Genomic DNA, 22,643 nt, shown 5'->3' with positions numbered 1-22,643 from the left:
CTCTCCCTAAATCACAGGGAGAGCTGGAGCTGGCAGCTGACTACGGTGGCTCTGCTCCAGGAGCTGGCTAAGCCAGCCAGAGACAAAGATGCTTCCACTTGGAACTGCTGCTCTGCAGTGAGCCTGTGCTGCATGCATGGATGGATTTGACATCTACATCTGTCCATATAGAAATTAGATAGCTTCTACATAGATGCTTATCCCTGTTATAGGTATCTACAGAGATACTAAATAGATACTGTGGCTCTCTATAATAGATAAATAGGATAGATCTGTAATGTAACAGATCTCTAATAAAAGTAGATTACAGATATTCATAGAGATATTGCACTAATATTACAGACACATACCTCTCAGTGAGATATCTAATAGAATAGATTAATCTTCAATATATATTTGTGAGACCCCTTACAGATTCTAGATATCTATAGAGGCATTACATAGATATTATAGACACTATAGATATAATAGAGAGCTAACAAAGTAGATCCATCTCTTGTATATACTTATAACAGGTATCCAGTTCTAGCCATCTATAGAGATATTGCATTCATATTACAGAAATACAGAGATCTATCAGGAGCAGTGTGGCCAGTAGGACAAGTGAGGTTATTCTGCCCCTGTACTCAACACTTGGTTGGGCCACACCTTGAGTGCTGTGTCCAGTTCTGGGCTCCTCAATTCAAGAGAGACTTTGAGATACTGGAAGGTGTCCAGAGAAGGGTGACAAAGCTGGTGAGAGGCCTGGAGCACAGCCCTGTGAGGAGAGGCTGAGGGAGCTGGGGGTATGCAGCCTGGAGAAGAGGAGGCTCAGGGCAGACCCCATTGCTGTCTACAACTACCTGAAGGAAGGTTACAGCCAGATGCGGGTCAGTCTCTTCTGCCAGGCAACCAGCAACAGAAGAAGGGGACACAGTCTCAAGTTGTGCCAGGGGAGGAACAGGCTGGATGTTAGGAGGAAGTTCTTCACAGATAGAGTGATTGGCATTGGAATGGGCTGCCCAGGGAGGTGGTGGAGTCACCATCCCTGGAGGTGTTGAAGCAAAGCCTGGATGAGGCACTTAGTGCCATGGTCTGGTTGATTGGCTAGGGCTGAGTGATAGGTTGGACTGCATGTTCTTGGAGGCCTCTTCTAGCCTGGCTGATTCTATGATCTCTACATGGTATCTAACACAATAGATTAGCTAATTAGATACCTAATTGCATGAGATCTTGAATACATAAAATACAGTAGACTACGGTTATCTATAGGGATATGGCAGTGATATTACAGAATTATATAGACCTATCTCTACCAAGTATCTAATGCAATAGGTTGATCTTCAATACACATTGACACCTAATACATTAGATGAGAGATATCTCAGAGATATTGCATTATTACAGATATTACACAGACCTACAGGACAGAGCTCTAATATCTCTATCTATCTAATAGATCTACTCTATTAGATATCTATGGTAGATAACAATTCTATGACAGATATTTGTATTCTGTATCTGCTCTGCAGTCTACTCCATTCTCTATTGTACATCTCTCCCCCCGTGTGTCTCCAGAGACAGCCATCTATATCTGTCTTTATAGACAGGCACCTATAATACAGATCTAGAGGTATTTGTTAACAGACGTTTAAAGACACCTCCACATCTCAGTGCAGGGAGGAGCTGTTGTCTGGCTGGCTGCTATCTCCTCACCCACAGGTGACATCCACAGCAACCCTGCACAGGGACTGAGATCAGTTCCTCTGGCTTCACGCAGGAGCTGCAGCACAGCTTTAGTGCCACCTGTAGCCACATTCATCGGCACTGCTCCACTCGCCTGGGGGAAGGCAAACCACATCCAACCTGAAATAACCTGCCAGCTGCAGACTCTGAGTGTCCCACGCCCGCCACAGCCGCTGGCACTGCCCCCGTCGGTGGCAGCCATGTGTTACTCAGCGCACACTCCTGTCCTCGCCCAGCCCAACGCAAACCAGAGCTGCCTGTGCAGTTTGGAACTGCAAAGGACCTGCCACCAGAACGTGGCAACTCTGCAGAGGTGACAGCAAAACATGGGATTTCTTGGCTTTGCCCGTGCTCCCTGACCTTCTCAGATGATGCCACTTAGTGATGGCCACTGCTCCCATGCCCTCAGGAGCTTGGATCTTCTGACTAACAGGTTGAATGCACATTGCCCCTGAGCTTCCAGCACACTGGTTTTGGGGTGGGTTTTAATGCTTTATTTCAGTTAAAATAGCAGACTGATGAATAAAGCACATAATGCTTGTGTAGGCTGGGCTTGGCTGGCAGGAGGCAAGCCCTGAATGTCACTGCTATTTCTTAAATAAAACCCACCCAGGCTGGTCTTTATCTCCAGCCTGGCAGGTGAGCAAAGCCAAATCCCTCCAAGAAAGGAGGCAAATGAGAGAGAGGAGGAAGCAGGGTACCACCATCCTTTCAGAGTACCATGTGCCCAGTGGCCCTGGAGAGCTTGCCCCACTTCTCTCCTCCAAATCAGCATCTAACCACCAGCCTCCTCCACACTGAAAAACCCATTTAACCCCAGGAGCTGGGAACTGAGGAGCCCAGGGCAGTTTCCTTTCAGAGCCAGGCCTGATGCTCTTCTGCATATTTAAAGGACCTCTGCACTGCCACAGGCAGGCTCATGGGGCCGAAGCTGTGAGTGGGATGCAATATGCACACTGATGGAGGCCAGCAGCACAGCACTTCTCTCCAGCTCAGCAGCATTTTTGTCAGGTCACATTATAAGCAAGTCATTTGTCACAGTCGCGTTACGAGCACCTTCAGCCAAACACCGCGGTGCCGTCGCAGCCTCCCGGCCTGCTCAGCTGCCTTCCTCGCATGGCCCCTCTTGCACAGCTGCCAAACATCTGGACAGGACCTGGCACTGCAGTGGGTAAAGCCTCCAGCACTGCCCCATCTGCCCTGTACCTCTGCTCACGCCACTGCCGAGCAGCAGCAGGGTGGTGGGGACCCTGTTTAAACGAGGGACTGAGCTCAGCGAGAAGCAGCAGAAAACTGCATGTGGAAAGTGTTCATAGAAAGAGAAATTAAAGAAAACCAAGAGAGATTCAAAGATCTCTCTTTATTTGCTGCCTTTTCTCCTTGTTTTCTGCCCTCCCTCTGCCACTGTGAATGTACACTTCCCACACTTCTCCAAGCCTGAAACTCCTGTGTATTGACACTACCCAGATCTATTATTCATGCAAGGCAAGAGTGCCAATTAATTAGAACTGCATTTATATAACTCTGCAGGTAAAGCTATATGTAGCTGCTTGTAAGCCAGAATGGGATCTTATCTGAGCTGCACCAGAAATGACAGGTTTTAAATATTGATGAGGGAAGACACACGAAGGCTAAAGCTCTGGTGAGAAGGCCCTTGGAGGCCTGGCATGAAACAAGGACTTCAAAGGAGCAAGCTCCATCCACTGGATCAGATGCATTCAGGGCTGAGTGATCAGTGAGCTGCAGCTGCCCTGTGACCCTGGAGAGGCACCAACGTTTGCAAGAAGAGGCTCCTGGAAACTTCAGCTGTTGCTCCCAAACATGAGCATGAGCCAGAAGAGGAAGGGATGGGGAATTCCAAGTGACAAATGAAAACAAATATTCTAGGTGGTTGCATTGTTGTGACAGGCTCATTTATCTGAGCCACTAGGGAAAGAGTGACTGTGCCTGGAACATCATCTTTCCTGACACACCAAGCACTGGAGCATGGAGAGGTGGTTCCCACTGGTAAAGAAACTGGGTCAGAAGTTCCCACCATGACAAACAGGGATCTGATATGCTCTTAACCATCACAGGAGCTTTTTGTTTGGATCGCTGTGAATGGATGCTCCAGGAGAACCTCATTCAGACTGGATGTTAGGAAGAAGTTCATCACCATGAGAGTGGTGAGACCCTGGAATGGGTTGCTCAGGGAGGTAGTGGAAGCCCCATCCCTGAAGGTGTTTAAGGCCAGGATGGATGAGGCTCTAGACAGCCTGATCTAGGTTAAGGTGTCCCCTGTGTCAGCTCTGTGAGGTGTCCCTGCCCATGGCAGGGGTGTTGGAACTGGATGATCTTTGTGGTCCCTTCCAACCTGACTGATTCTATGAGTCTACGATTCAGAAACCAGGAGTTCTATGTGCTGTCTAAACAGAGAAAAACTAGAGAGACCTAAGGCTTAGTGCACACTTGTACTGCAGGAGCTGCTGCCATGCAGCTCTTCTTGGAAGCAGGTACGGAACTGCTGCCAGGACCACTGCAGTGCCCTGTGTGCCCATAGTACTGTGAGGAGGCTGTCACCTTAATGAAAATGTTCCTACAAGCTATGTGACACCTGCAGCATATGTGAAGAAAATGTCAGCCACCATTTTAGCTAACCTAAATTTATCCTTGATTAATTGCTGGATTTTTTTTCCCTGCATTGATTTATAAAAGCTTCCAGCAGATGATCTTCTGCTGGTTAACATATAAAAGAGCTGCAGCAATTTGTTATCCCCTGAACATCCAGCTCCCTAACTGCACTGAATGAAACCTCACATGCAAGCAGTAAGATGCTGAGATTTACCTTGTATGGTTCCTGTAAAGATCTACCCTTCCTTCTATACCTAGAAAGGAAAAAAATGTCCACAACTGGGCAGAAAAATGAGGTTATGCAAAGCCCTGCCTGACTAGATCTGCTCACTGCTGCCAAGGGGTCTGCACAGAGATTTGTCTTGCAGGATCCCTAAAGCTCCTGGCCAGGAGATGTGTTATTCTTACAGCTCAGCTGGAGTTTTGGTGGTTAAAGTGGTGCAGCAAGGCTCATTTTGTGCCAGCAATAGATTATTAGGGAACTATATATATATATATATGTATACACAGGGAAAAAAATATATTCAAACCTATTCACCCTTCTGCATGACATAAATATGTTCTATTGATATTTAAGTCTCTAATTTGGGGATTTTTTTTAAAGTTCTGGTGCACAGTTTGAATTCTCAGGGAATTCTGCAAAAGGGAACACAAAGCTGTAACTCTGTGTCTGCAAAGGTCCCAGTTTCAAAGCTAGCCTGGGGGGGATTTTTACTTCTGCTGCAATTAAAGACAGCTGCAAATCTAAATCTCTTTGGCTGCCTGTAAGAAGATTCAGCATTAAAGAAGGAAATTGGTCAGCTGTTGGAAAAGGAGACCCAACTGCCTGACAGATGCAAGAAGGCATGCAAAGGTTGGCAGCAGGTCTCAGGGGCAGCATGAAGTGCATCAAGAGGTCACCTTAAGACTTCCTCACTTGATTTTTTTTTTGGTATATGCATTTGATGTTATCGACAGAGTAACATCATGAGGTGATGGATTTCTCCAGAAAGGCTGTAAAATGAGAGGCACTTTGTGAGAGGTTCAGAAATTTTAGTTCAGGAAGATAGAGATGACAGGAAAAAAATGGGATTGCCTCATTTTGAGCTCTGCTGAGCGAGCAAACGGAAGCGGCAGAAGCCCTGTCTCTGGTGCTATTTAAAGATAAGATTGGAAAGCCACACACAAAAAGTACCTCCTGAAGGTCTGCACTGACAGAGGAATGGACCAGTCATCCACCAACAGGCCTCTCTACAGCTTTTTTTTTGCTGTGCATCTCCAGTACAAATTGACTCCAGGCATTTTGGAGCTTGGCATCCTCCTAAATCAATCCTTTTGCTGCTGTCCTGGGCTCAGCCTGGCCACCTTCATGGTGTCTTTGTATAAACACAGTTGCAAGCCTGGCAGGACTACAGCCTGATTTAGGAGTCCCCAGAAGCCACCAGCTTCAAGAGTTCATTTCTCCCAGATGTTCTGTTGGGCTTTGAAAGTCAACAACATTGAAAATACAGTAATTGGAGTCTTCCACTGCTAGTGCATTGCTGCTTGCTCAAGGCACACCCTATCTTAGACCATAAAGCAACACAGAAGAAACCTCCTTCCCATTAACCAAAACAATCCAGAACCAAGAGCCAACAATCAAATTCAGCATGAAACTGGCATAAGGGAAGGGAAAGAGGCCAAAAGGCAAGAGCCTGGCTGCTGCGGGAGGGGGGATGTTGTGATGGGTATGAGAGGTGGAGCAGCACTGCTTTCTGAAGCAGAACTGTGGAGACATGGATGGAGTGTGTTGGGTGCCCCTGGGCTGTGGGATCAAACTCGGCACAGCTGTGACAGCTGCTGATTGATACATCTTTCTGGCCATCAGATGCTTCCTGCCCTAAAATATCTGGGAAGAACAAAGACCACTACTGGCTGGCTGTGCTAGAAACAGTGGGCCAGCTTGGGGGTACAAACCCCTTCCTGTGTCCCCGGGCAGAGGCAGCATCTCTCCCCAGGGTGCACACTGTGGCTCTACCATGAGCAGGAAGCTGGGAGGATGCTTAACGCTGTTGTGCAGCTCCTCTATCCCACTCCTTACAGCCACACAAAACTTGTTTGCTCATATCTGCCTCCACTATTTGTTTGTTTTTACTGCAGCAGCCCATGGCAGATATATGACACCTTGCAGCCAGCAAAGCCACAGCCAGCTGTGCCAGGGAGTGTCCCTGCTGCAACCCACCATGTTTGCAACAGAAGGTTTGTACCTCTTCAAGGACTCCTGCTTTAATCCTCACCATGGCAACTCATTTCTTTCTCACCAGGCTAACAGTGTCTAATAGAAACAAGAGTTCATTTTGTTCCATGGCTGGTGACAGCGGTGAAGCTAAACCTGGCTAGATGGGCCTGAGAAGATGGACACCCAGGTAGATGCTGAGGCCATCATGGCCACCTGCTCTGCCCTAATCTTGTCTGAGCCTATGAGGTCGATATTGCCAGTGGTTCCACAAAGAGGTGGGCAGAAGGTGCCCCTTGGTTATAACCCCACTGTCTTTCCCCTTCTTTTCTGACATGGCAAGAGCATGGAAATGTCTCTTCACCAGCTCTGCTCCAGCAGAAATCTCCCTTCACTGTAGATCTGAAAACTGTCAGGCAGACGAGAAGAAAGCAGTGGGTGAAGAGCCCAGGGGGGTGTCACAGCCACCACAAACAGATGCATTGATTTTAAATCCTAGTTATGGTAGCATTAGCTTTTAATGACATGGGGAAAAGAACGGGGGGAACTGGCAGAGCCCAGGAGGGCTGTACAGAGCCTGGCCCCACAAGACAGTGCCTTCATAGCTCAGGGCTGAGCTCACCAGCTTAGCAAGGGGATTAGTCCTCCATTCAAAACCTGCCTAGGAAGCAGCAAAGAGAGGGAACAATTTTCTTCTATGCAAAGAGAACATATTAATACAGCAGCAAGCATTGTATTCATTACAGGATTGCAGCTAATCTGGTGTCTGCTTTTATTCTGCCGTTGCTCTGCCCCTGCACTACTGGCAGCAAGGAGACTGGGACCATGGCAGAGCCAGGCTTCCTTATGATGGTCCTCAGCTAAACTTCCACTGGGGCATGGGATTTTGGGGTGCTCTAGGTGCAAACCTTGTCCTCTCTCAGTGCAACCCACTGGCTCTGGGAAGAGTGCAGGATGCAAGCAAAGCCTGACCTGCGATGTACCTAACATGGGATGCTCTGTGCAGGTCAGACACCACAACAGACCAACATAGTTACCAGACAGAAAAAAATACTCTGCTTGGGATTTGCCCAAGTTGGTTTTGCCCTGCAGGGGTTCAAAGGACCACCTCGAAAAGGGGCCCTACCATCAAGATCACTACTGTCATCAGCTGCCTGAAATTCCTTCCTGCCTGTGCCCCTGGCCTGGGGGCATTCCCCAGCAGAGGGGGAGTCAGGTTAAACCTACAGACACTCTGGCTTATGTAAATTAAGGGGGTGGCTGCTCTAACGGTCCATTTATTGCAAGTTGGTTTTTCAGACTTATCAGTGACCTATTCAGAAAGCTAATTTAATTACCTTTAACTACGAACACTTCAGGCAGGCACCTGGGATGAGTTCAGCATGAGGCACTGGCTGTCTTTGTGCAGAATCCCACCAAAAACCCAGGAGCAGGGAGAAAAAAAACCACTTTTATGTTTTGGTGAACTTCTGTAATCCGAGAACCAGAAACTCCACCAGAAGTGAGCACTTCCTACAGAGTACACGGCCAGGCTGAGCAGCTCAGGGACATGCAAAGTCACCCGATCAAATCCTGCAGCTGGATTTTAAGCGGGGTGGATAATTTGATGCCCAACCGCATTTGTAGCTGTACGTTAAGACAAGGGCAATGAAATCTTGTGCTTCGGGGCACGTACGGATCGTTGCACAAGTCAGGCAGGCATCTGCCCCTCCTCTACAAGGGAAAGGGTAATTGGCAGGGACTGGAGTTCAAATTAGGGATTAAAGGGGACACAAGTGGCACATGGATCTGGGAAAAGGGCAGATAGAGTATTTCAGCTACTTCTCCACTGCAGCAGTCCATAGTGGCAAGCAGTGATCAAGGGTGGCAAGACAATGGAACTGGTTGCCCAAAGAGGTGGTGGAAGTCCCATCTCAGAGTTTTTAAGGCCAGGTTGGATGGGACTCTGGGAAACTTGATCTAGTGGAAAGTGTCCCTGCCCATGGTAGGGGGGTTGGAAATGGATGATCCTTGAGGTCCCTTCCAACCCTGACAATTCTGTAATTCTAACTTGACAGGTGTCTGGACCATGAAAGTTCTGCCTAGCTCATCTGAATGCAGTTATCACCCCCGTAATGGGCTAACTGTTTGATATTCTTGACATTTCAAGAGCTTATTTGGAACAAATCACCTCTATTATAGAATCATAGAATGGTTCAGATTGGAAGGGATCTCTAGTTGCAACCCCCTGCCATAGGCATGGACACCTCCCACTAGAACAGGTCGACCAAGGCCTCATCCAACAAGGCCTTGAACACCTCCATGAAGGGAGCATCCACAGCCTCCCTGGGCAACCTGTGCAGTGTTTCACCACCCTCACTGTATTACCTTCACAGAAGCTAACAACACCGTGGAGAGGAGAACAGCTGGAGATGGGTATATGAAAAGATGAGCAGGAGGGTTTGCCCAGCACAACAGGACATTTGGGGTTACCAACTAGAGCAGTGAGGACTCCATCTTCTTGAACCAGGTTGAGAACAGTCATCTGGGACCCACTAGCAGAAATCCCACTGCTCCTCCTGAAACCAGACTTTGCCAGCCCATTGCTTAGCTCTGCTCAGTTACCTCCTCCAGCCTTCTCCTCTGCTCCTTCTGCTCCTCGATCCGCTTCTGCCGCTCGGCCAGCAACTGCCGCTTGTGCTCCTCATTCTCCCGCTGCTGCTGCTCCAGCTGCTGCCGGCGCAAGGCCTCTGACCGCTCCTTGTTTGCCAGCTGCAGCCTCAAGAAATCCCGTCTCAGGGTCGATTCCCCAGGCAGGTTTAGGATGGAGCTGCAGAGGAGAGAAGCATCAAAGGAGATCCCCTCCCTGCATCCTTATGCCTCTTGCCAGGGGTGTTCTGCTTGATTTTCCAGTATGGTTCCTCTCCCAGCCATCCCAACGGCACCTGAGCACCTGACAGAGTTTGGGCAGCAGTGGATGGAAGGATGGGAGTGACAAAAGTGTCAGAAACATCCTAACCCCAACCCTAACCCTCACCCATGGCTCGCCAGTGATTTCTTTGCTATAGGTTTCCTTTACATCAAGTTTCTAGCCAAAGCCTTATGCTGCAGTGGCACAGGCTATATTTAGCTGTTCACAAAGCACATTCAGCATGAATCATTGCCAGCTATTAAAATACTACATTATCTCAGTGAAATAATGGAATAACCTGATATTAATTACAACAAGTCTGAAAACCATCACCAAAGAGAGAAAGTTTCAGCTCTACCACACTTGCAGCACCACTGGCAGGTTTTGTGGTGCAAAGTTACATGGAAGCAGGGAGCAACACTTGGATGTAAGGAATCATATTTTAATCACTCTTCTTTAATTTTACCTCACAGTTCTGCCATGCATAAATACCCACATGACAGCACCACATTGCAGTGCAGATCCCAGAGGAGATAGAATGGATACCCAGGTCTTCCTCCCCAGCTCTTGACTAAGGTGGTCTAGAGTATCAGTTTATATCCACAGAGCATCTAGCAGTGGGCAAGTAACTGCTGTGCCAGGGAACACAGGTGAGTGCTCAGGCTGTCCTTTTTGCCATTTCTAGTTCACCTGAGCCTGTCATCCAAGCTGATTTTACACAGAATTAAAGAGCTGTAAGGGCAAAATGAAATGCTGACTCTTACCTGGGCTCTCCAGAGTCATTTTCCTCCTCCTCCTCCTCACTTCCACTGTACTCATACTCTGTCTCATCTAGAAACAAAATTGCTCATCAGTGCCCTTTGCTGGACTCATTTGTTTTTCCAGTGGTTGAAAACCCCACAGCTCTACAGGCAGAGCAGACAATCCTCCTTCTCTTGCATGACAAAGAATAAGCAGCATTATTTGTCTGCATTCTCTGGTTTTAGAGGGGGCTGCAAGGCCAGGGAAGTACAGGTGGTCTTCCCGAGTGCTGGCTGGGAAGACGGCTGCGGCAGCACAGCAGGCAACAGCCCCAGCAACCACCACTCAGTGCAAAGATGAGAGGTGTCCACAAAGCAAGAATTTATTCCACAAGGCAAGGACAGTGAGTGACCTCCTTCTTTAGGAGCGTTCTTCAGAAGGAGCTGCACCACAAGCTAACGAAGCCACCGGCAGTGGAAACTCTGGAGGCTCCTCTCTCCCTAAGCATATACTTTCCCTATGCAAATCCATACATTTTCCAAGCAATGAAGGCATCTACATAAAAGCCCAGCTGCAATGTTGTGCTAGACACTGTGATTACTATTGGGTTATAATCTTTATTGGGTGAAGGGAACGATAGAACAAGAAAGGCTTGCATTTATCCAATCACTCTCCATCTCTAGGGTCCAACTTCCATTTGCCAGACTAAACACATTTAATACTGCACTGGGATCCTATTTTATTGTTTTGATTGCTGTGAAATCCATTACAAGGGGCTAGAAGGTACACATGAAAAATTAATACTGCTAGCAATAAGAAGAGAAATTGTGATATATTAATTTACTGGCACCTACAAACGAGCTTTCAGATTAAAATTCAGTTCACAAGCAGCTAAATACTTTAACGAGTTTCTTTGGCTATCTGATCTTCCTTCCAGAGTGCTTTGATAGGGCCTGGAGAGTTCACTGGCAACAATCAGATTAATAGGTTATTCCTAGTCAACGGAATTGCTTTGGGGCAAGGGTCTTATCTAGATGTTGGCTTGCAGAGCTCTGCTCATCACTGGTGCAGCGTCAGTGTCACGTAGATCAAACAGACTTGGCACGAAATAAGCGAGCTGGGGAAAACTCAGCAGCTTCCCCCTCCCACACACCAGGACGTGTATGTGCAGACAGGAATTCTATACACACATTTTAATGAATCAAAGCTTAACTGTTCCGTGTGGAAATTACCACCTGGACTGAAAAAAATAAACCCCAAAACCCCACCATTTCTCATCAGGGGAAAAAAAAAAGGAGATTTGAAACATTGATTAGCTCTAATGACAGTCATCTGTAGGCTTTGCATGAACACTGGCTTCTTGGTAGAGGTATTTGGTTTTGTTGCAGTGATTGAATCAAATCAAATGGAATTTTCTGATCTCAAAACTGTAAGAAGCATGGTCACGCAGAATCATAGCACGGGAAGGGCTGGAAGGGACCTCTGGGGATCACCTAGTTGGACTCCCCTGCTAAAGCAGGTTTGTCTGCAGCAGGTTGCACAGGAACATGCCCCATTGGGTTTGGCATCTCTCCAGAAAAGAAGATTCCACAACTTTTCCACCAAGCCTGCTCCAGGGCACCATCATTCTCAAAGGGAAAAGTTTTCCCCTTGTGTTCTGATGGAACCTCCTGGATTCCAGGTTGCACCACTTGCCCCTTGTCCTGTCACTGGGCACCACTGAAGAGTGTGGCCCCATCCTCTTGCTCCCCATCCTTTAGGTATTAGTGAGCATTGATTATGTCCCCTCTTGATCTTCTCCAGACTATACTGCCTCAGATGTCTCAGCCTTTCATAAGAGAAATGCTCTGCTCCCCTCAGCATCTTTGTAGCCCTCCAATGAATTCTCCTCAGTAGTTCCCCATCTCCCTTGAATTGGGAGGACACAGAACTGGACACAGTACTCCAGATGTGGCCTCAGTGGGCAGAGCACAGTTTGTGAGAACAAACACAGCCATCAGAGTAAGGAAATCCGGTACTGAGATGAAGAGGGACACAGTCCTCTTTGCCTTTCTTCCTTCTACCCATATGCTTCACCCACACAGACGAGCCTTGGTCCCTGCTAGGGACTGTGTGAAGCACATGGCAAAGGTTAAATTAAGGATTGCTCACAGTGCAGCTTCTCCACTGACCCTTCTGCACTCCCCACTAACCTTTCTCGCCTCGCTTCTTTTTAGTCCTGTCGATGTGGTCCTTGAGCTGGATGCGGACCTGCCTTTCGTTGGGCTGGTCTCGGATGAAGGGGTGCTTCATCAGCTGCTCCGTGGTTGGTCTCTGGCTGTGGTTCTTCACTAGGCAGCTCTCAATGAAGGACTGAAACTTTTTAGACCTGCCAAGGACAGAAAAGCAGAGCAAGCAATAGGTAAATACATTCATTGTTGTAGACAAACCTGTAGCTGTTGGAGAAGATTGGTTGGTTGCTACACAGTTCTCACTCAGACACGGTCTTCCGTGACTTCTCCACTGATGCTCAGCACTGTTTCAAAGCTGTGCTGCCACATGAGCTCTCAGTTACTTCATCCTCTCCTACTCTTCCCAGGCATGCTCCTGTCAATGCCTTCCTGGTGCCACTAGGAGAAGTCACCATTCTGCTGAGTCTCGAGGAAGTTAGGAGTCATCAGTATGACCTGGGAATTACCAGGTCATCAATGGCAACCAAGGAAATGAAGGGAATACTTCCTCCCTTCCCTCTGTCCCTTAAAAGTGCAGGTGAAAAGGAAAGACAACATATACATGTAAGTGCAACTCCTTAATGGATTCTTCCTCATATTTTATGGGCTTGGGTTGTGTTCCAAGGAACCTATCTCTCTGAAAATGAGTGGGAAAAGTAAGATCAATGCTTTCTGCACTTTTCATCACCCAACACTACATTGCTTGTTAAAGCTGAGACAAGTCCTGGGTGATGCTTGCTGCCTGCAGCTCTTCCCTCATCTCTCAGGGAGAACCACCAACTCCTGGAGACCACCAAGCCTTGGTTACCTTGACCACAGATCCAGATGAACAGAACATGCACTTGGGCAGCACATGCTAGGCAGAGATGGAATGTGGTTGCAGACGGCAGAACCTATCCCCTCCTCACAGCCTGCTACTCCCAAAACAATCTCAGCTGAAACCATTTCAGCCAAAGCTTTAATAAACAAATTTCTATCAGTCTCAAGTGTTGCATATCAAAAGTTATCCTGGCACATTCTAAATCCAAGAGAACAGAGATTTACAAGACAAGCCACTACACTCTACGTTGCTTTAGCTGGGCTAGAGTTAATTTTCTTCCCAGTCACTGGTATAATGCTGTGGTTTGGATTTAGTATGAGAATAATGTTGATAACACACTGATGTTTTTAGCTGTTGCTAAGTAGGTGTTTATACTAAGTCAAGGATTTTTCATCTTCCCATGCCCTGCCAGCAAGAGGGCTGGAGGTGCACGAGAAGCTGGAAGGGGACACAGCTGGGAAAGCTGACCCCAACAAGCCAAAGAAACGTTCCATACCCTATGGCCAATACTCCCAGTACCTAAAGTGAGGGAATATGGGCAGGAGGAACTGGTCACTGCTCAGGGACTGGCTGAGCATCATTCAGCAGGTGGTTGCCAACTACATTGTGCATCTCTTGTCTTCCCTGGGTTTTGTGACTCTCATGGCCAGGAGGAGCCATTCTGGGGTGTATTAGAAGGCTGTGGTTAATAGGTCGAGAGAGGTTCTCCTGCCCTTCTGCTCTGCCCTGGTGAGGTTGCATCTGGAGTATTGTGTTCAGTTTTGGGTCTCCCAGTTCAAGAGGGACATGGAACTGCTTGAGAGAGTTAAGCGCAGAGCCACAAAGATGATGAAGGGAATGGAACATCTCTCTTATGAGGAGAGCCTGAGGGAGCTGGGGCTGTGCTGCTTGGAGAAGAGAAGACTGAGAGGTGACCTCATCAACATTTAGAAAGATGTAAAGGCTGAGTGCCAGGAGGATGGAGTCAGGCTTGGCTTGGTGATGCCCAAAGCCAGCACAAGGGGCAATGGGTGGAAACTGAGGCACAGGAAGTTTCATGTAAACATGAGGAGGAATTTTTATCCTGTGAAGGTAACATACAAACCTGAGACAGCCACTGTGTGAGGGGAAGGTGACGCCAAGAAACACTTTGGCCTGCACAAAACACCTCAGAGCAGGGACTGAAATGCCACTTCCACCTCAGCTCCATTTTTGTCTTAAGGAGATGGAGAAATGTTCTGCTTAAAACCTGCTTTAGTCAGTTTCTCTGCCTGGAGGCTGAGGAACCCTTTGCTGGATAAACAGCACTTCTCTGTGAAACAAACTCTGAAGCCTCACAATGGTTTTTGTGTTGTAGGAGTGAGGATGACAAAGCAAGAGACTGATGATCTGGCAGTAAACAAGTGCGTAAACTGTTTTCTCAGCTGACTAATAGTACCTTTAGAAGGCTGCATGAGGAGCACAAGCACTTCAACACCCTCTGCAGAGCCAGCCAGGAAAAAAACTGGAGCAGCTGATGGCTGGGTTGACAAAACTGAGATGCCTCCTGCCAAAGCCTGGGTGATCCTAAAATCCCAACATCATGCACCCAGTGCGAGGAACTCCAAGCCCCTCTTGCTGCTCTCCCAGCTGCTGTGGCATGCAGTGTTTTCAACCCTATCAATGGCTCTTCTCCCTTTTTGAATGTGTCTTCAACAAGGTAATGAGCATAACTACAAGGAATAAGGCAGAACTTCCCTCTGGGAGCTCAGCCTATCTGGGAGCAAGGGGCAGATCTTTCCTGATCAAACCACTGCTGAACCTGGGGCAGGCAAACAGCACAAACCAAAGGGAGATTTTAAGGACTCAGGCTCCACTGGTACAGAACATACAGTAACAAAACAACATCTGCTGGGTTTCGGCAGTGTTTTTCCTGTGGGTTTTTACAGGCATGCCCTGCCTTTCCCCCCCCTTCCTGCAAAACAGTGATGTATTTTTTCCTGCAAATTCTGAAAATGAAGCCCAAGCTAAGTAGAAATCTCTGCATTCTTGGGTCTTCCAGAGAAACTATCCTTTTTTTTTGGCCGAGAAACACATTTCCATTTGAAAAGGGAACCTGAGTGGAAAGAAACAGGAGCCAAGCAAAGTGTCATGTGGCTTCAGGCGGCAGGAAGTCAAGTCCATGCTACAAAACGACAGTGTTAGAGAGCATTCCCCTCTCTGCCTACCTAGAAGCCCTCCATACACTTGGACCAACTCCAAATTGCCTCTCTGTAGGAGATCACAGAATAGTAGAGGTTGGAAGGGACCTCCAGAAATCATCAGGTCCAACCCTCCTGCCAAGCAGGATCACCCAGGGCAGGCTGCACAGGAATGCATGCAGGTGGGTTTTGAACGTCTCCAGAGAAGGAGACTCCACAGCCTCTCTGGGCAGCCTGCTTCAGTGTTTCATTACCCTCACTGTAAAAAACTTTCTCCTCATATTGAAGTGAAATCTTCTATATTCCAGTTTGTAGCTGTTGCTCATTGTCTTACTGCTGTGGACCACCGAAAAGAGGTTGGCTCCATCCACTTGACACCCACCCCTCATATATTTATAGACACTGATGAGATCTCCTCCTGGTCTTGTCTTCTGCAGACCAGACAGCCTCAGGGCTCTCAGTCTCTCTCCAGAGGAGAGATGCTCAAGTGCCCAAATCATCCTCATGGCTCTAAAGAAGCTGGAGGAGGATGGAGAGAAGCAGGAGCCTTGCAGCTGTGGCATCTCCTGGCTTTGCACATGTGATGTTCTTCATGTAAAGATGTTTTTAAGGGAGATGTGTAATAACACACAGCATGGAGATTTTATCCTGCCTTTAGGATTTCTGTTGTAGCTGATGGCAGAACTGTGAATGGGGGCAGCTTCTCTAGTGACTGGGGATATTTTTCCAGCCTTCCTACCTCTTCTGCCAGCTGTAGATGGTACATACTTTAAGGGGGTGAAAAATGCCTACTGATAAATTAGGATTCATTTTGCAACCTTCTCTCTGCAGTTAGAGCTAACTGCTTTATCTCAGCTGAAGACCTTTATCCAGCAGCTCTCAGTCTCTCTTCATAGGCGAGATGCTCAAGTCCACAAATCATCCTTGTGGGTCAAGACCCAAACCTGCACTCACCTGTTGGAGACCACCACCAACTCCATAAGCTATATAAATGTAAACACCAAGTCCTCAGTGTGCCTGGGCTGCAAAGACAAGTTGCTCCAGAGATGATTTTACAGTTGAAGCTTGAGGAAAAGACTCACCACTTCTTTGATTTCAACCTCGGGGCCGGGTTGCGGGGGATGAGGAAGAGGGCTCTCATGGGATGCATGTCACAGAGAGCTGCAATTTGGAAGAAGAGGCATTAAACACAGCACAGCATCTCACAGGCTCCCCAGGTTCCCCAAAGAGAGGCTACACATCCGTCTGCAGTAACCTCAGTCTCCTTTGAAGCTACAAAACGTGCATGGGAAGGATATTTGCAGTGCTGATCCCCTGCTGACAATCCCTGTCCCAGAGCTCAGGTGAGATATGATGTCCCCAGCCAAGCAGCAGAAGTGCTGCCCCCACCAGGAGGCTCAGGGCTGGGGCTGGCTGGGGACACCTGCACTCCTCTGTTGTGCATCTGCAGCACCTGCTGCCAGCTGCTGCCAGCAATGGGCCTGGAGCATGGTACAGCTCCACCAGGTGCCAATACACTCTGCTTTATTTGCATTTACCAGCACACAAGGACAGCCTCAGCTGAGAAACCACAGCAGTATGACCTGAGCAGACACACCTGCTGAACCCAGCATGCCTCTGTGGAGGCTGCTCCTAGTCCTCATCTCCTTCATCTGTATTATATTTGGGGAAGCTGAGTCCTAGAGTGCCCAAGTGACATACAGTGACATACGGGGCTGTGTGCCATCACTCTGCCCGTTCTGTCCCCTGGGCCACGCTGCCCTGGCAGCTGTGTCCTCATGGACTCTGCAAGCTCTGCAGCCTTGTGCCCGAGGGCCCTGTGGGCGGTGTGTCAGCGAGCCCAGGTTACGTGGGAAATCCTCTGCAGGGCATTTCTTGTGGAGAACTGTGCCCAGCAAAGGCCAGCACCAAGCAGAGCAGAGCACGGCAGCTACTTACGGGGAGCGCCTTCTGCCATCTCGATGGCTGTTATCCCCAGAGACCACAGGTCACTCTGTGAGAGAAAGCAGAGGGACAGACACCATGAGGAGAGCTTTGTCACAGCAACAGGCACTCGGTGAGATGAGAGGGACTTGGATGGGCTACATCAATGAGCCAACATTAATTGGATGAGTTTCTGCATGGCCAAATGCCAGCTCCTGCACTTGGGGCGCAACAACCCCAAGCAACAGTACAGGCTTGGGGCAGTGTGGCTGGAGAGCTGCCTGGTAGAAAGGACTCTGAGGGCTGAATATGAGCCAGCAGTGTGCCCAGGTGGCCACGAAGGCCAACAGCATCCTGGCTTGGATTAAAAATGCCGTGGCCAGCAGGAGCAGGGAGGTGATTGTCCCCTTGTGCTCAGCTTTGGTGAGGACACACCTTGAGTGCTGCCTTCAGTTTTGAGAACTGCAACACAAGAGAGATGTGGAGGTGCTGGAGCAGGTCTGGAGGAGGGCAAGGAAGCTGGGGGAGGGTCTGGAGAATAAATCTTATGAGGAGCAGCTGAGGGAGCTGGGGATGGTTACTGTGAGGAAGAAGAGGCCAAAGGGAGACCTCAATGCTGTCTACAACAACCTGAAGGGACATTGTGGAGAGGCTGGAGCTGGGCTCTTCTTGTAGGTATCTGGAGACAGAACAAGGGGGAATGGCCTCAAGCCAAGGCTGGGGAGGTTTAGATTGGACATCAGGAAAAGGTTTTTCACAGAGAGAGAGGTCAGGCACTGGAAGGAGCTGCCCAGGAAGGTGGCTGAGTCACCAACCCTGCATGTGTTTAAGGGTGGCTTGGATATGGTTTAAGGTGAGTCTTGCAGAGTAGGGTTCTAGGTTGGGCTTGGTGATCCTGAGGGGCTCTGCCAGCCTGGGTGTTTCTGTGATTCTGTGAAGCACAGCTCTCCCCAGCTCAGGGGCTCAGCCCTGTGAGCCAGGTGTCTGCATCCTCTGCAAGCCCCTGGACCCATGCCTTGGGAGCTTGCCTTATACTTCTGTCACGTGTTGGAGCTTCCAAAGAGGCCTCCCAATCCCACTGCTTGTCCTGAGATTTATCCCAAAACCTTCAAGTTATTTTCAGTGTGGGACATGACCTCCTCACTGAGACAACACCCCCAGCAGCCATAGGGAGGACACTACTTGATGGGGGCATCTTAATGAGCCCTGTGCCCTAACAAATGAAGCCCCAGCTCCTGGATGAGCTGGTGACAAATCACACCCCAGCTTTAGAGCTGGGATAAGCAGCAAACCTGGCACTGGCTCCATGCTTAACACTGGGTGATACACATCCAAGGACTTAATGAAATTCCACAGAAAGCAGTCTGCATGGAACAGAGTAAAAGCACAAAGTATGCTGAGATACATCAGGAAGCTCTCCTATCATGGATTGCTCACTAAATGAAAGCCTGGAAAACAGTTTCTCCAGTGGAAGGGGAGATGGACATTTAGAATCATAGAATCAGTCAGGGTTGGAAGGGACCACAAGGATCAGCTAGTTCCAACCCCTCTGCCATGAGCAGGGACACCCTACACCAGAGCAGGCTAACCACAGCCTCATCCAGCCTGGCCTTAAACACCTCCAGGGATGGGGCCTCAACCACCTCCCTGGGCAACCTATTCCAGCCTCTCACCACTCTCCTGCTCAACAACTTCCTCCTCATGTCCATGCCGAATCTCCCCACCTCCAGCTTTGCTCCATTCCCCCCCAGTCCTGTCACTCCCTGATAGCCTAAAAAGTCCCTCCCCAGCTTTTTTGTAGGCCCCCTTCAGATCCTGGAAGGCCACAAAGCCTCTTCAGAGCCTCCTCTTCTCCAGACTGAACAGCCCCAACTCCTTCACTCAGTCCTCATAGGAGAGGTGCTTCAGCAATCTGATGATCCTTGTAGCCCTTCTCTGGACATGCTCCAGTTGTAATAGGGGCTCCAGAACTGGATAGAGTACTCCAGGTGGAGTCTCACCAGAGTGGAGCAGAGAGGGAGTATCACCTCCCTTGACCTGCTGGCCACACTATTTATTCACCTCATTCCCAAACCCTGCTCATATGGCTGGCAGAGTCTCCTGAGTGATCAGAACAAAGAGAATGCATCTGTTTGGAAAGCTTTTGGATTTCATACTTGTATCACTCTTCTTTCAATTTTCTGCCTTGCAAACAGGGACATTTGTATCCCCAGCTCCCTGCCAGAGAGCAGTGGTGAGCTCCCCTCCAGTGCTTCCTCCCCACCCCAGCCTCACTCCCAAGCTACAGCTGTACCTCTGGATCTGCTAATGAGCCCCAAAGGACGGCTCAGCTCTCCTGGCAGCAGCCAAGGCAGAGACAGTACGTGCCCAGCCAGAGGCACTGCTGCAACCTGGCTTTCTGGCAGAAGGTGGCTAATTCATTATTCTGGACACCACGTATGGGGCTGCTCATGATCCACAACCCAGCACTCGCTGCACCGGGAACAGGACCCGGAGTAACTTGGGCACCCTTATCTCAAGTGCAGCCTTTGACACATCTCCGAGGGCATGGAGAGCCCTGCATGAAATGAGAGTGTGACAAAAATAAGGGTGGAAGCTGCAGGTGCACCAGGGACCAGAAGAAGCACAGTGAAGCTGCAGCTGATGCCTGCTGGAGAGCAGTTAAACTCTGGTTAGCACTTCAAAACCAGTAAATGCTGCAAACAGGTACATCTCAGGGTGGGAGAGAGGACTCTGGCCAAGGCAGAACCCTTCCTCCTGCACCTCCAGCTCTCACGTCTTGCTGTCTCACCCTGCTCTTTGCCACGTTCCTGCAGTCCCACTTCAGTTTTCTCCTCTCCATTTCAAGAGCTTCCCTTTCCAAACTGCCTGAAACCTCTCAATCTGCAAATCAGTGAATAAATCCCAGACAGGTTGTTAGTCCCCTGCACAGAGCCTGAAGAGCTCAGCCAGAGCTAGAGAGAACCTCTAGGGACCACAAGCACCTTCTCACATACCGCATCCCAGCACGATAACTTGGATTTTCCATCTCGAAGCACTGTTCCTTGTTATTAACTCAAGTTCTCCCCTAACAAATGCTGTCCTTGCTACATATCTTTGCACCTGCTTAAAAATTCTCTCTCAAATCTTCCTTCCAGTTTTTGCACAGGACAGTCTCATCCTTTCTTTGTCCCCCTCCTGGTCAGCTGGGATTTCTGCCGCATACTTAATTATCACAGCCTTTCCACATGATTCAGCGCTCATGACCCCTTCCCTTTGGGTTGCCTTCCAAATTCCTAGCTGTGCCTTTCCCATATCGAGGTGCCCAGTATTATACACAAGATGCCAAGTGATCTCCGAGCTGGAGCAATACAGAAAGGGATAATCACCTCCCTAAGTCTCCCAGAGAAAGCAGAAAACTCAGCGGGAAGCGCACATTTTTATAATGACCTGGAATTCAGGCTTGGGTTTTGTGTGGAAGGGTTTATATTTCTCAGTCTGAAAAGCTTTTCAGTCCACCCAGCACAAAGATTTGGTGCTAATATATTTGCATTGTCCTGACTTCGGAAGGGAAGCAAGCTTCCTTCTCCCCCCCCTTGTTTTGATTCTAAGCTTATTGACAAGATAGCTCTAAAGGAAAAGGGAGAAAGAACTGGGGGAAAACCCAATAAATAACCTCAACAACGTGGGGTTTCTGTTTGTTCTTTTTTGAAGTGGTTTCTGTATGTGAGGAGGTATTTACTGCCTTCTTCCATGGGTTACACAGGCATCTCTTGCTGGCTAAGAAAACAGTGGGATCAGAGGCTCTTTTGTCCAACAGATTAAGTTTGAAAGGATTTCTTTTTTCAGCCTACAAATCTCATCTTCTGTATTCACTATTTCAAGCTGGTTGGCTAAACCTGAGAGTATCTGATTTGCATCCCTTTAAAAGCATATAATTGTCATTTACATTCCCCCCTATCCCCTCCCCCCCAACTTCAAAGCAAAGAGCATCAGGTGCAGGGATGTGATCTAGGGTACGGACTTATGTCCAGCGGCTCCCACATCACCACGAGCTCCTAAAACACCCTGCAGTGAGTGTGTAGGCAGCAATCAGTCTTCTGTTTGCTAGGTCCAGCCAAGGGAAAACGCTCAATGCCAGCTCCAGAGACGCAAGCGCCCAGCTCGCTGCGAGCCTTTGATCCTCGGGGACAATAGAGGCATTCTGGGCCCAGCGCCTCTGCAGCACTCAACGGCATATTAAGTGCTCCAGTTACTCTGCAAAGAGGCGAGATCTCAGGGGTGTCTGAGGGTAGAAGGCAGCCTATGAAGATATCAGCCCTCTTTTAATAACAACAATGAGAGAGGAGGAAGGAGGCAGAAGGAGGAAGAAGGCAGAAGCAGGAGGGAGGCAGAAGGAGGAAGGAGGCAGAAGGAGGAAGGAGAAAGGAGGAAGGAGGCAGAAGGAGGAAGGAGAAAGGAGGGAGGCAGAAGGAGGAAGGAGGCAGAAGGAAGGAGGAAGGAGGCAGGAGGAAGGAGGAAGGAGGAAGGAGGAAGGAGGAAGGAGGAAGGAGGAAGGAGGAAGGAGGAAGGAGGAAGGAGGAAGGAGGAAGGAGGAAGGAGGAAGGAGGAAGGAGGAAGGAGGAAGGAGGAAGGAGGAAGGAGGAAGGAGGAAGGAGGAAGGAGGAAGGAGGAAGGAGGAAGGAGGAAGGAGGAAGGAGGAAGGAGGAAGGAGGAAGGAGGAAGGAGGAAGGAGGAAGGAGGAAGGAGGAAGGAGGAAGGAGGAAGGAGGAAGGAGGAAGGAGGAAGGAGGAAGGAGGAAGGAGGAAGGAGGAAGGAGGAAGGAGGAAGGAGGAAGGAGGAAGGAGGAAGGAGGAAGGAGGAAGGAGGAAGGAGGAAGGAGGAAGGAGGAAGGAGGAAGGAGGAAGGAGGAAGGAGGAAGGAGGAAGGAGGAAGGAGGAAGGAGGAAGGAGGAAGGAGGAAGGAGGAAGGAGGAAGGAGGAAGGAGGAAGGAGGAAGGAGGAAGGAGGAAGGAGGAAGGAGGAAGGAGGAAGGAGGAAGGAGGAAGGAGGAAGGAGGAAGGAGGAAGGAGGAAGGAGGAAGGAGGAAGGAGGAAGGAGGAAGGAGGAAGGAGGAAGGAGGAAGGAGGAAGGAGGAAGGAGGAAGGAGGAAGGAGGAAGGAGGAAGGAGGAAGGAGGAAGGAGGAAGGAGGAAGGAGGAAGGAGGAAGGAGGAAGGAGGAAGGAGGAAGGAGGAAGGAGGAAGGAGGAAGGAGGAAGGAGGAAGGAGGAAGGAGGAAGGAGGAAGGAGGAAGGAGGAAGGAGGAAGGAGGAAGGAGGAAGGAGGAAGGAGGAAGGAGGAAGGAGGAAGGAGGAAGGAGGAAGGAGGAAGGAGGAAGGAGGAAGGAGGAAGGA

General features: G+C 49.0%; 1 protein-coding gene across 3 annotated transcripts in view; it reads right to left on the bottom strand.

Annotated features, from left to right (window-relative positions):
- TNIK (TRAF2 and NCK interacting kinase) overlaps positions 1-22,643 on the bottom strand; it is a 200,852-nt gene that overhangs the window by 53,268 nt on the left and 124,941 nt on the right. For all 3 annotated transcript variants that reach the window (XM_064164894.1, XM_064164895.1, XM_064164896.1), the window contains exons 8-12: positions 17,288-17,342; positions 16,432-16,510; positions 12,353-12,528; positions 10,184-10,250; positions 9,134-9,338 (exon numbers count right to left, since the gene is read on the bottom strand). In XM_064164894.1, the coding sequence (XP_064020964.1) occupies positions 9,134-9,338; positions 10,184-10,250; positions 12,353-12,528; positions 16,432-16,510; positions 17,288-17,342 (582 nt within the window). The remainder of the gene's footprint in view (positions 1-9,133; positions 9,339-10,183; positions 10,251-12,352; positions 12,529-16,431; positions 16,511-17,287; positions 17,343-22,643) is intronic.

Source organism: Pogoniulus pusillus, chromosome 26 (assembly GCF_015220805.1).
Source record: "Pogoniulus pusillus isolate bPogPus1 chromosome 26, bPogPus1.pri, whole genome shotgun sequence".
In the NCBI taxonomy this organism is placed as follows: Eukaryota; Metazoa; Chordata; class Aves; order Piciformes; family Lybiidae; genus Pogoniulus; species Pogoniulus pusillus.
Note: the sequence above shows the minus strand (reverse complement) of the source record. Positions and strands in the feature narration are given on the sequence as shown.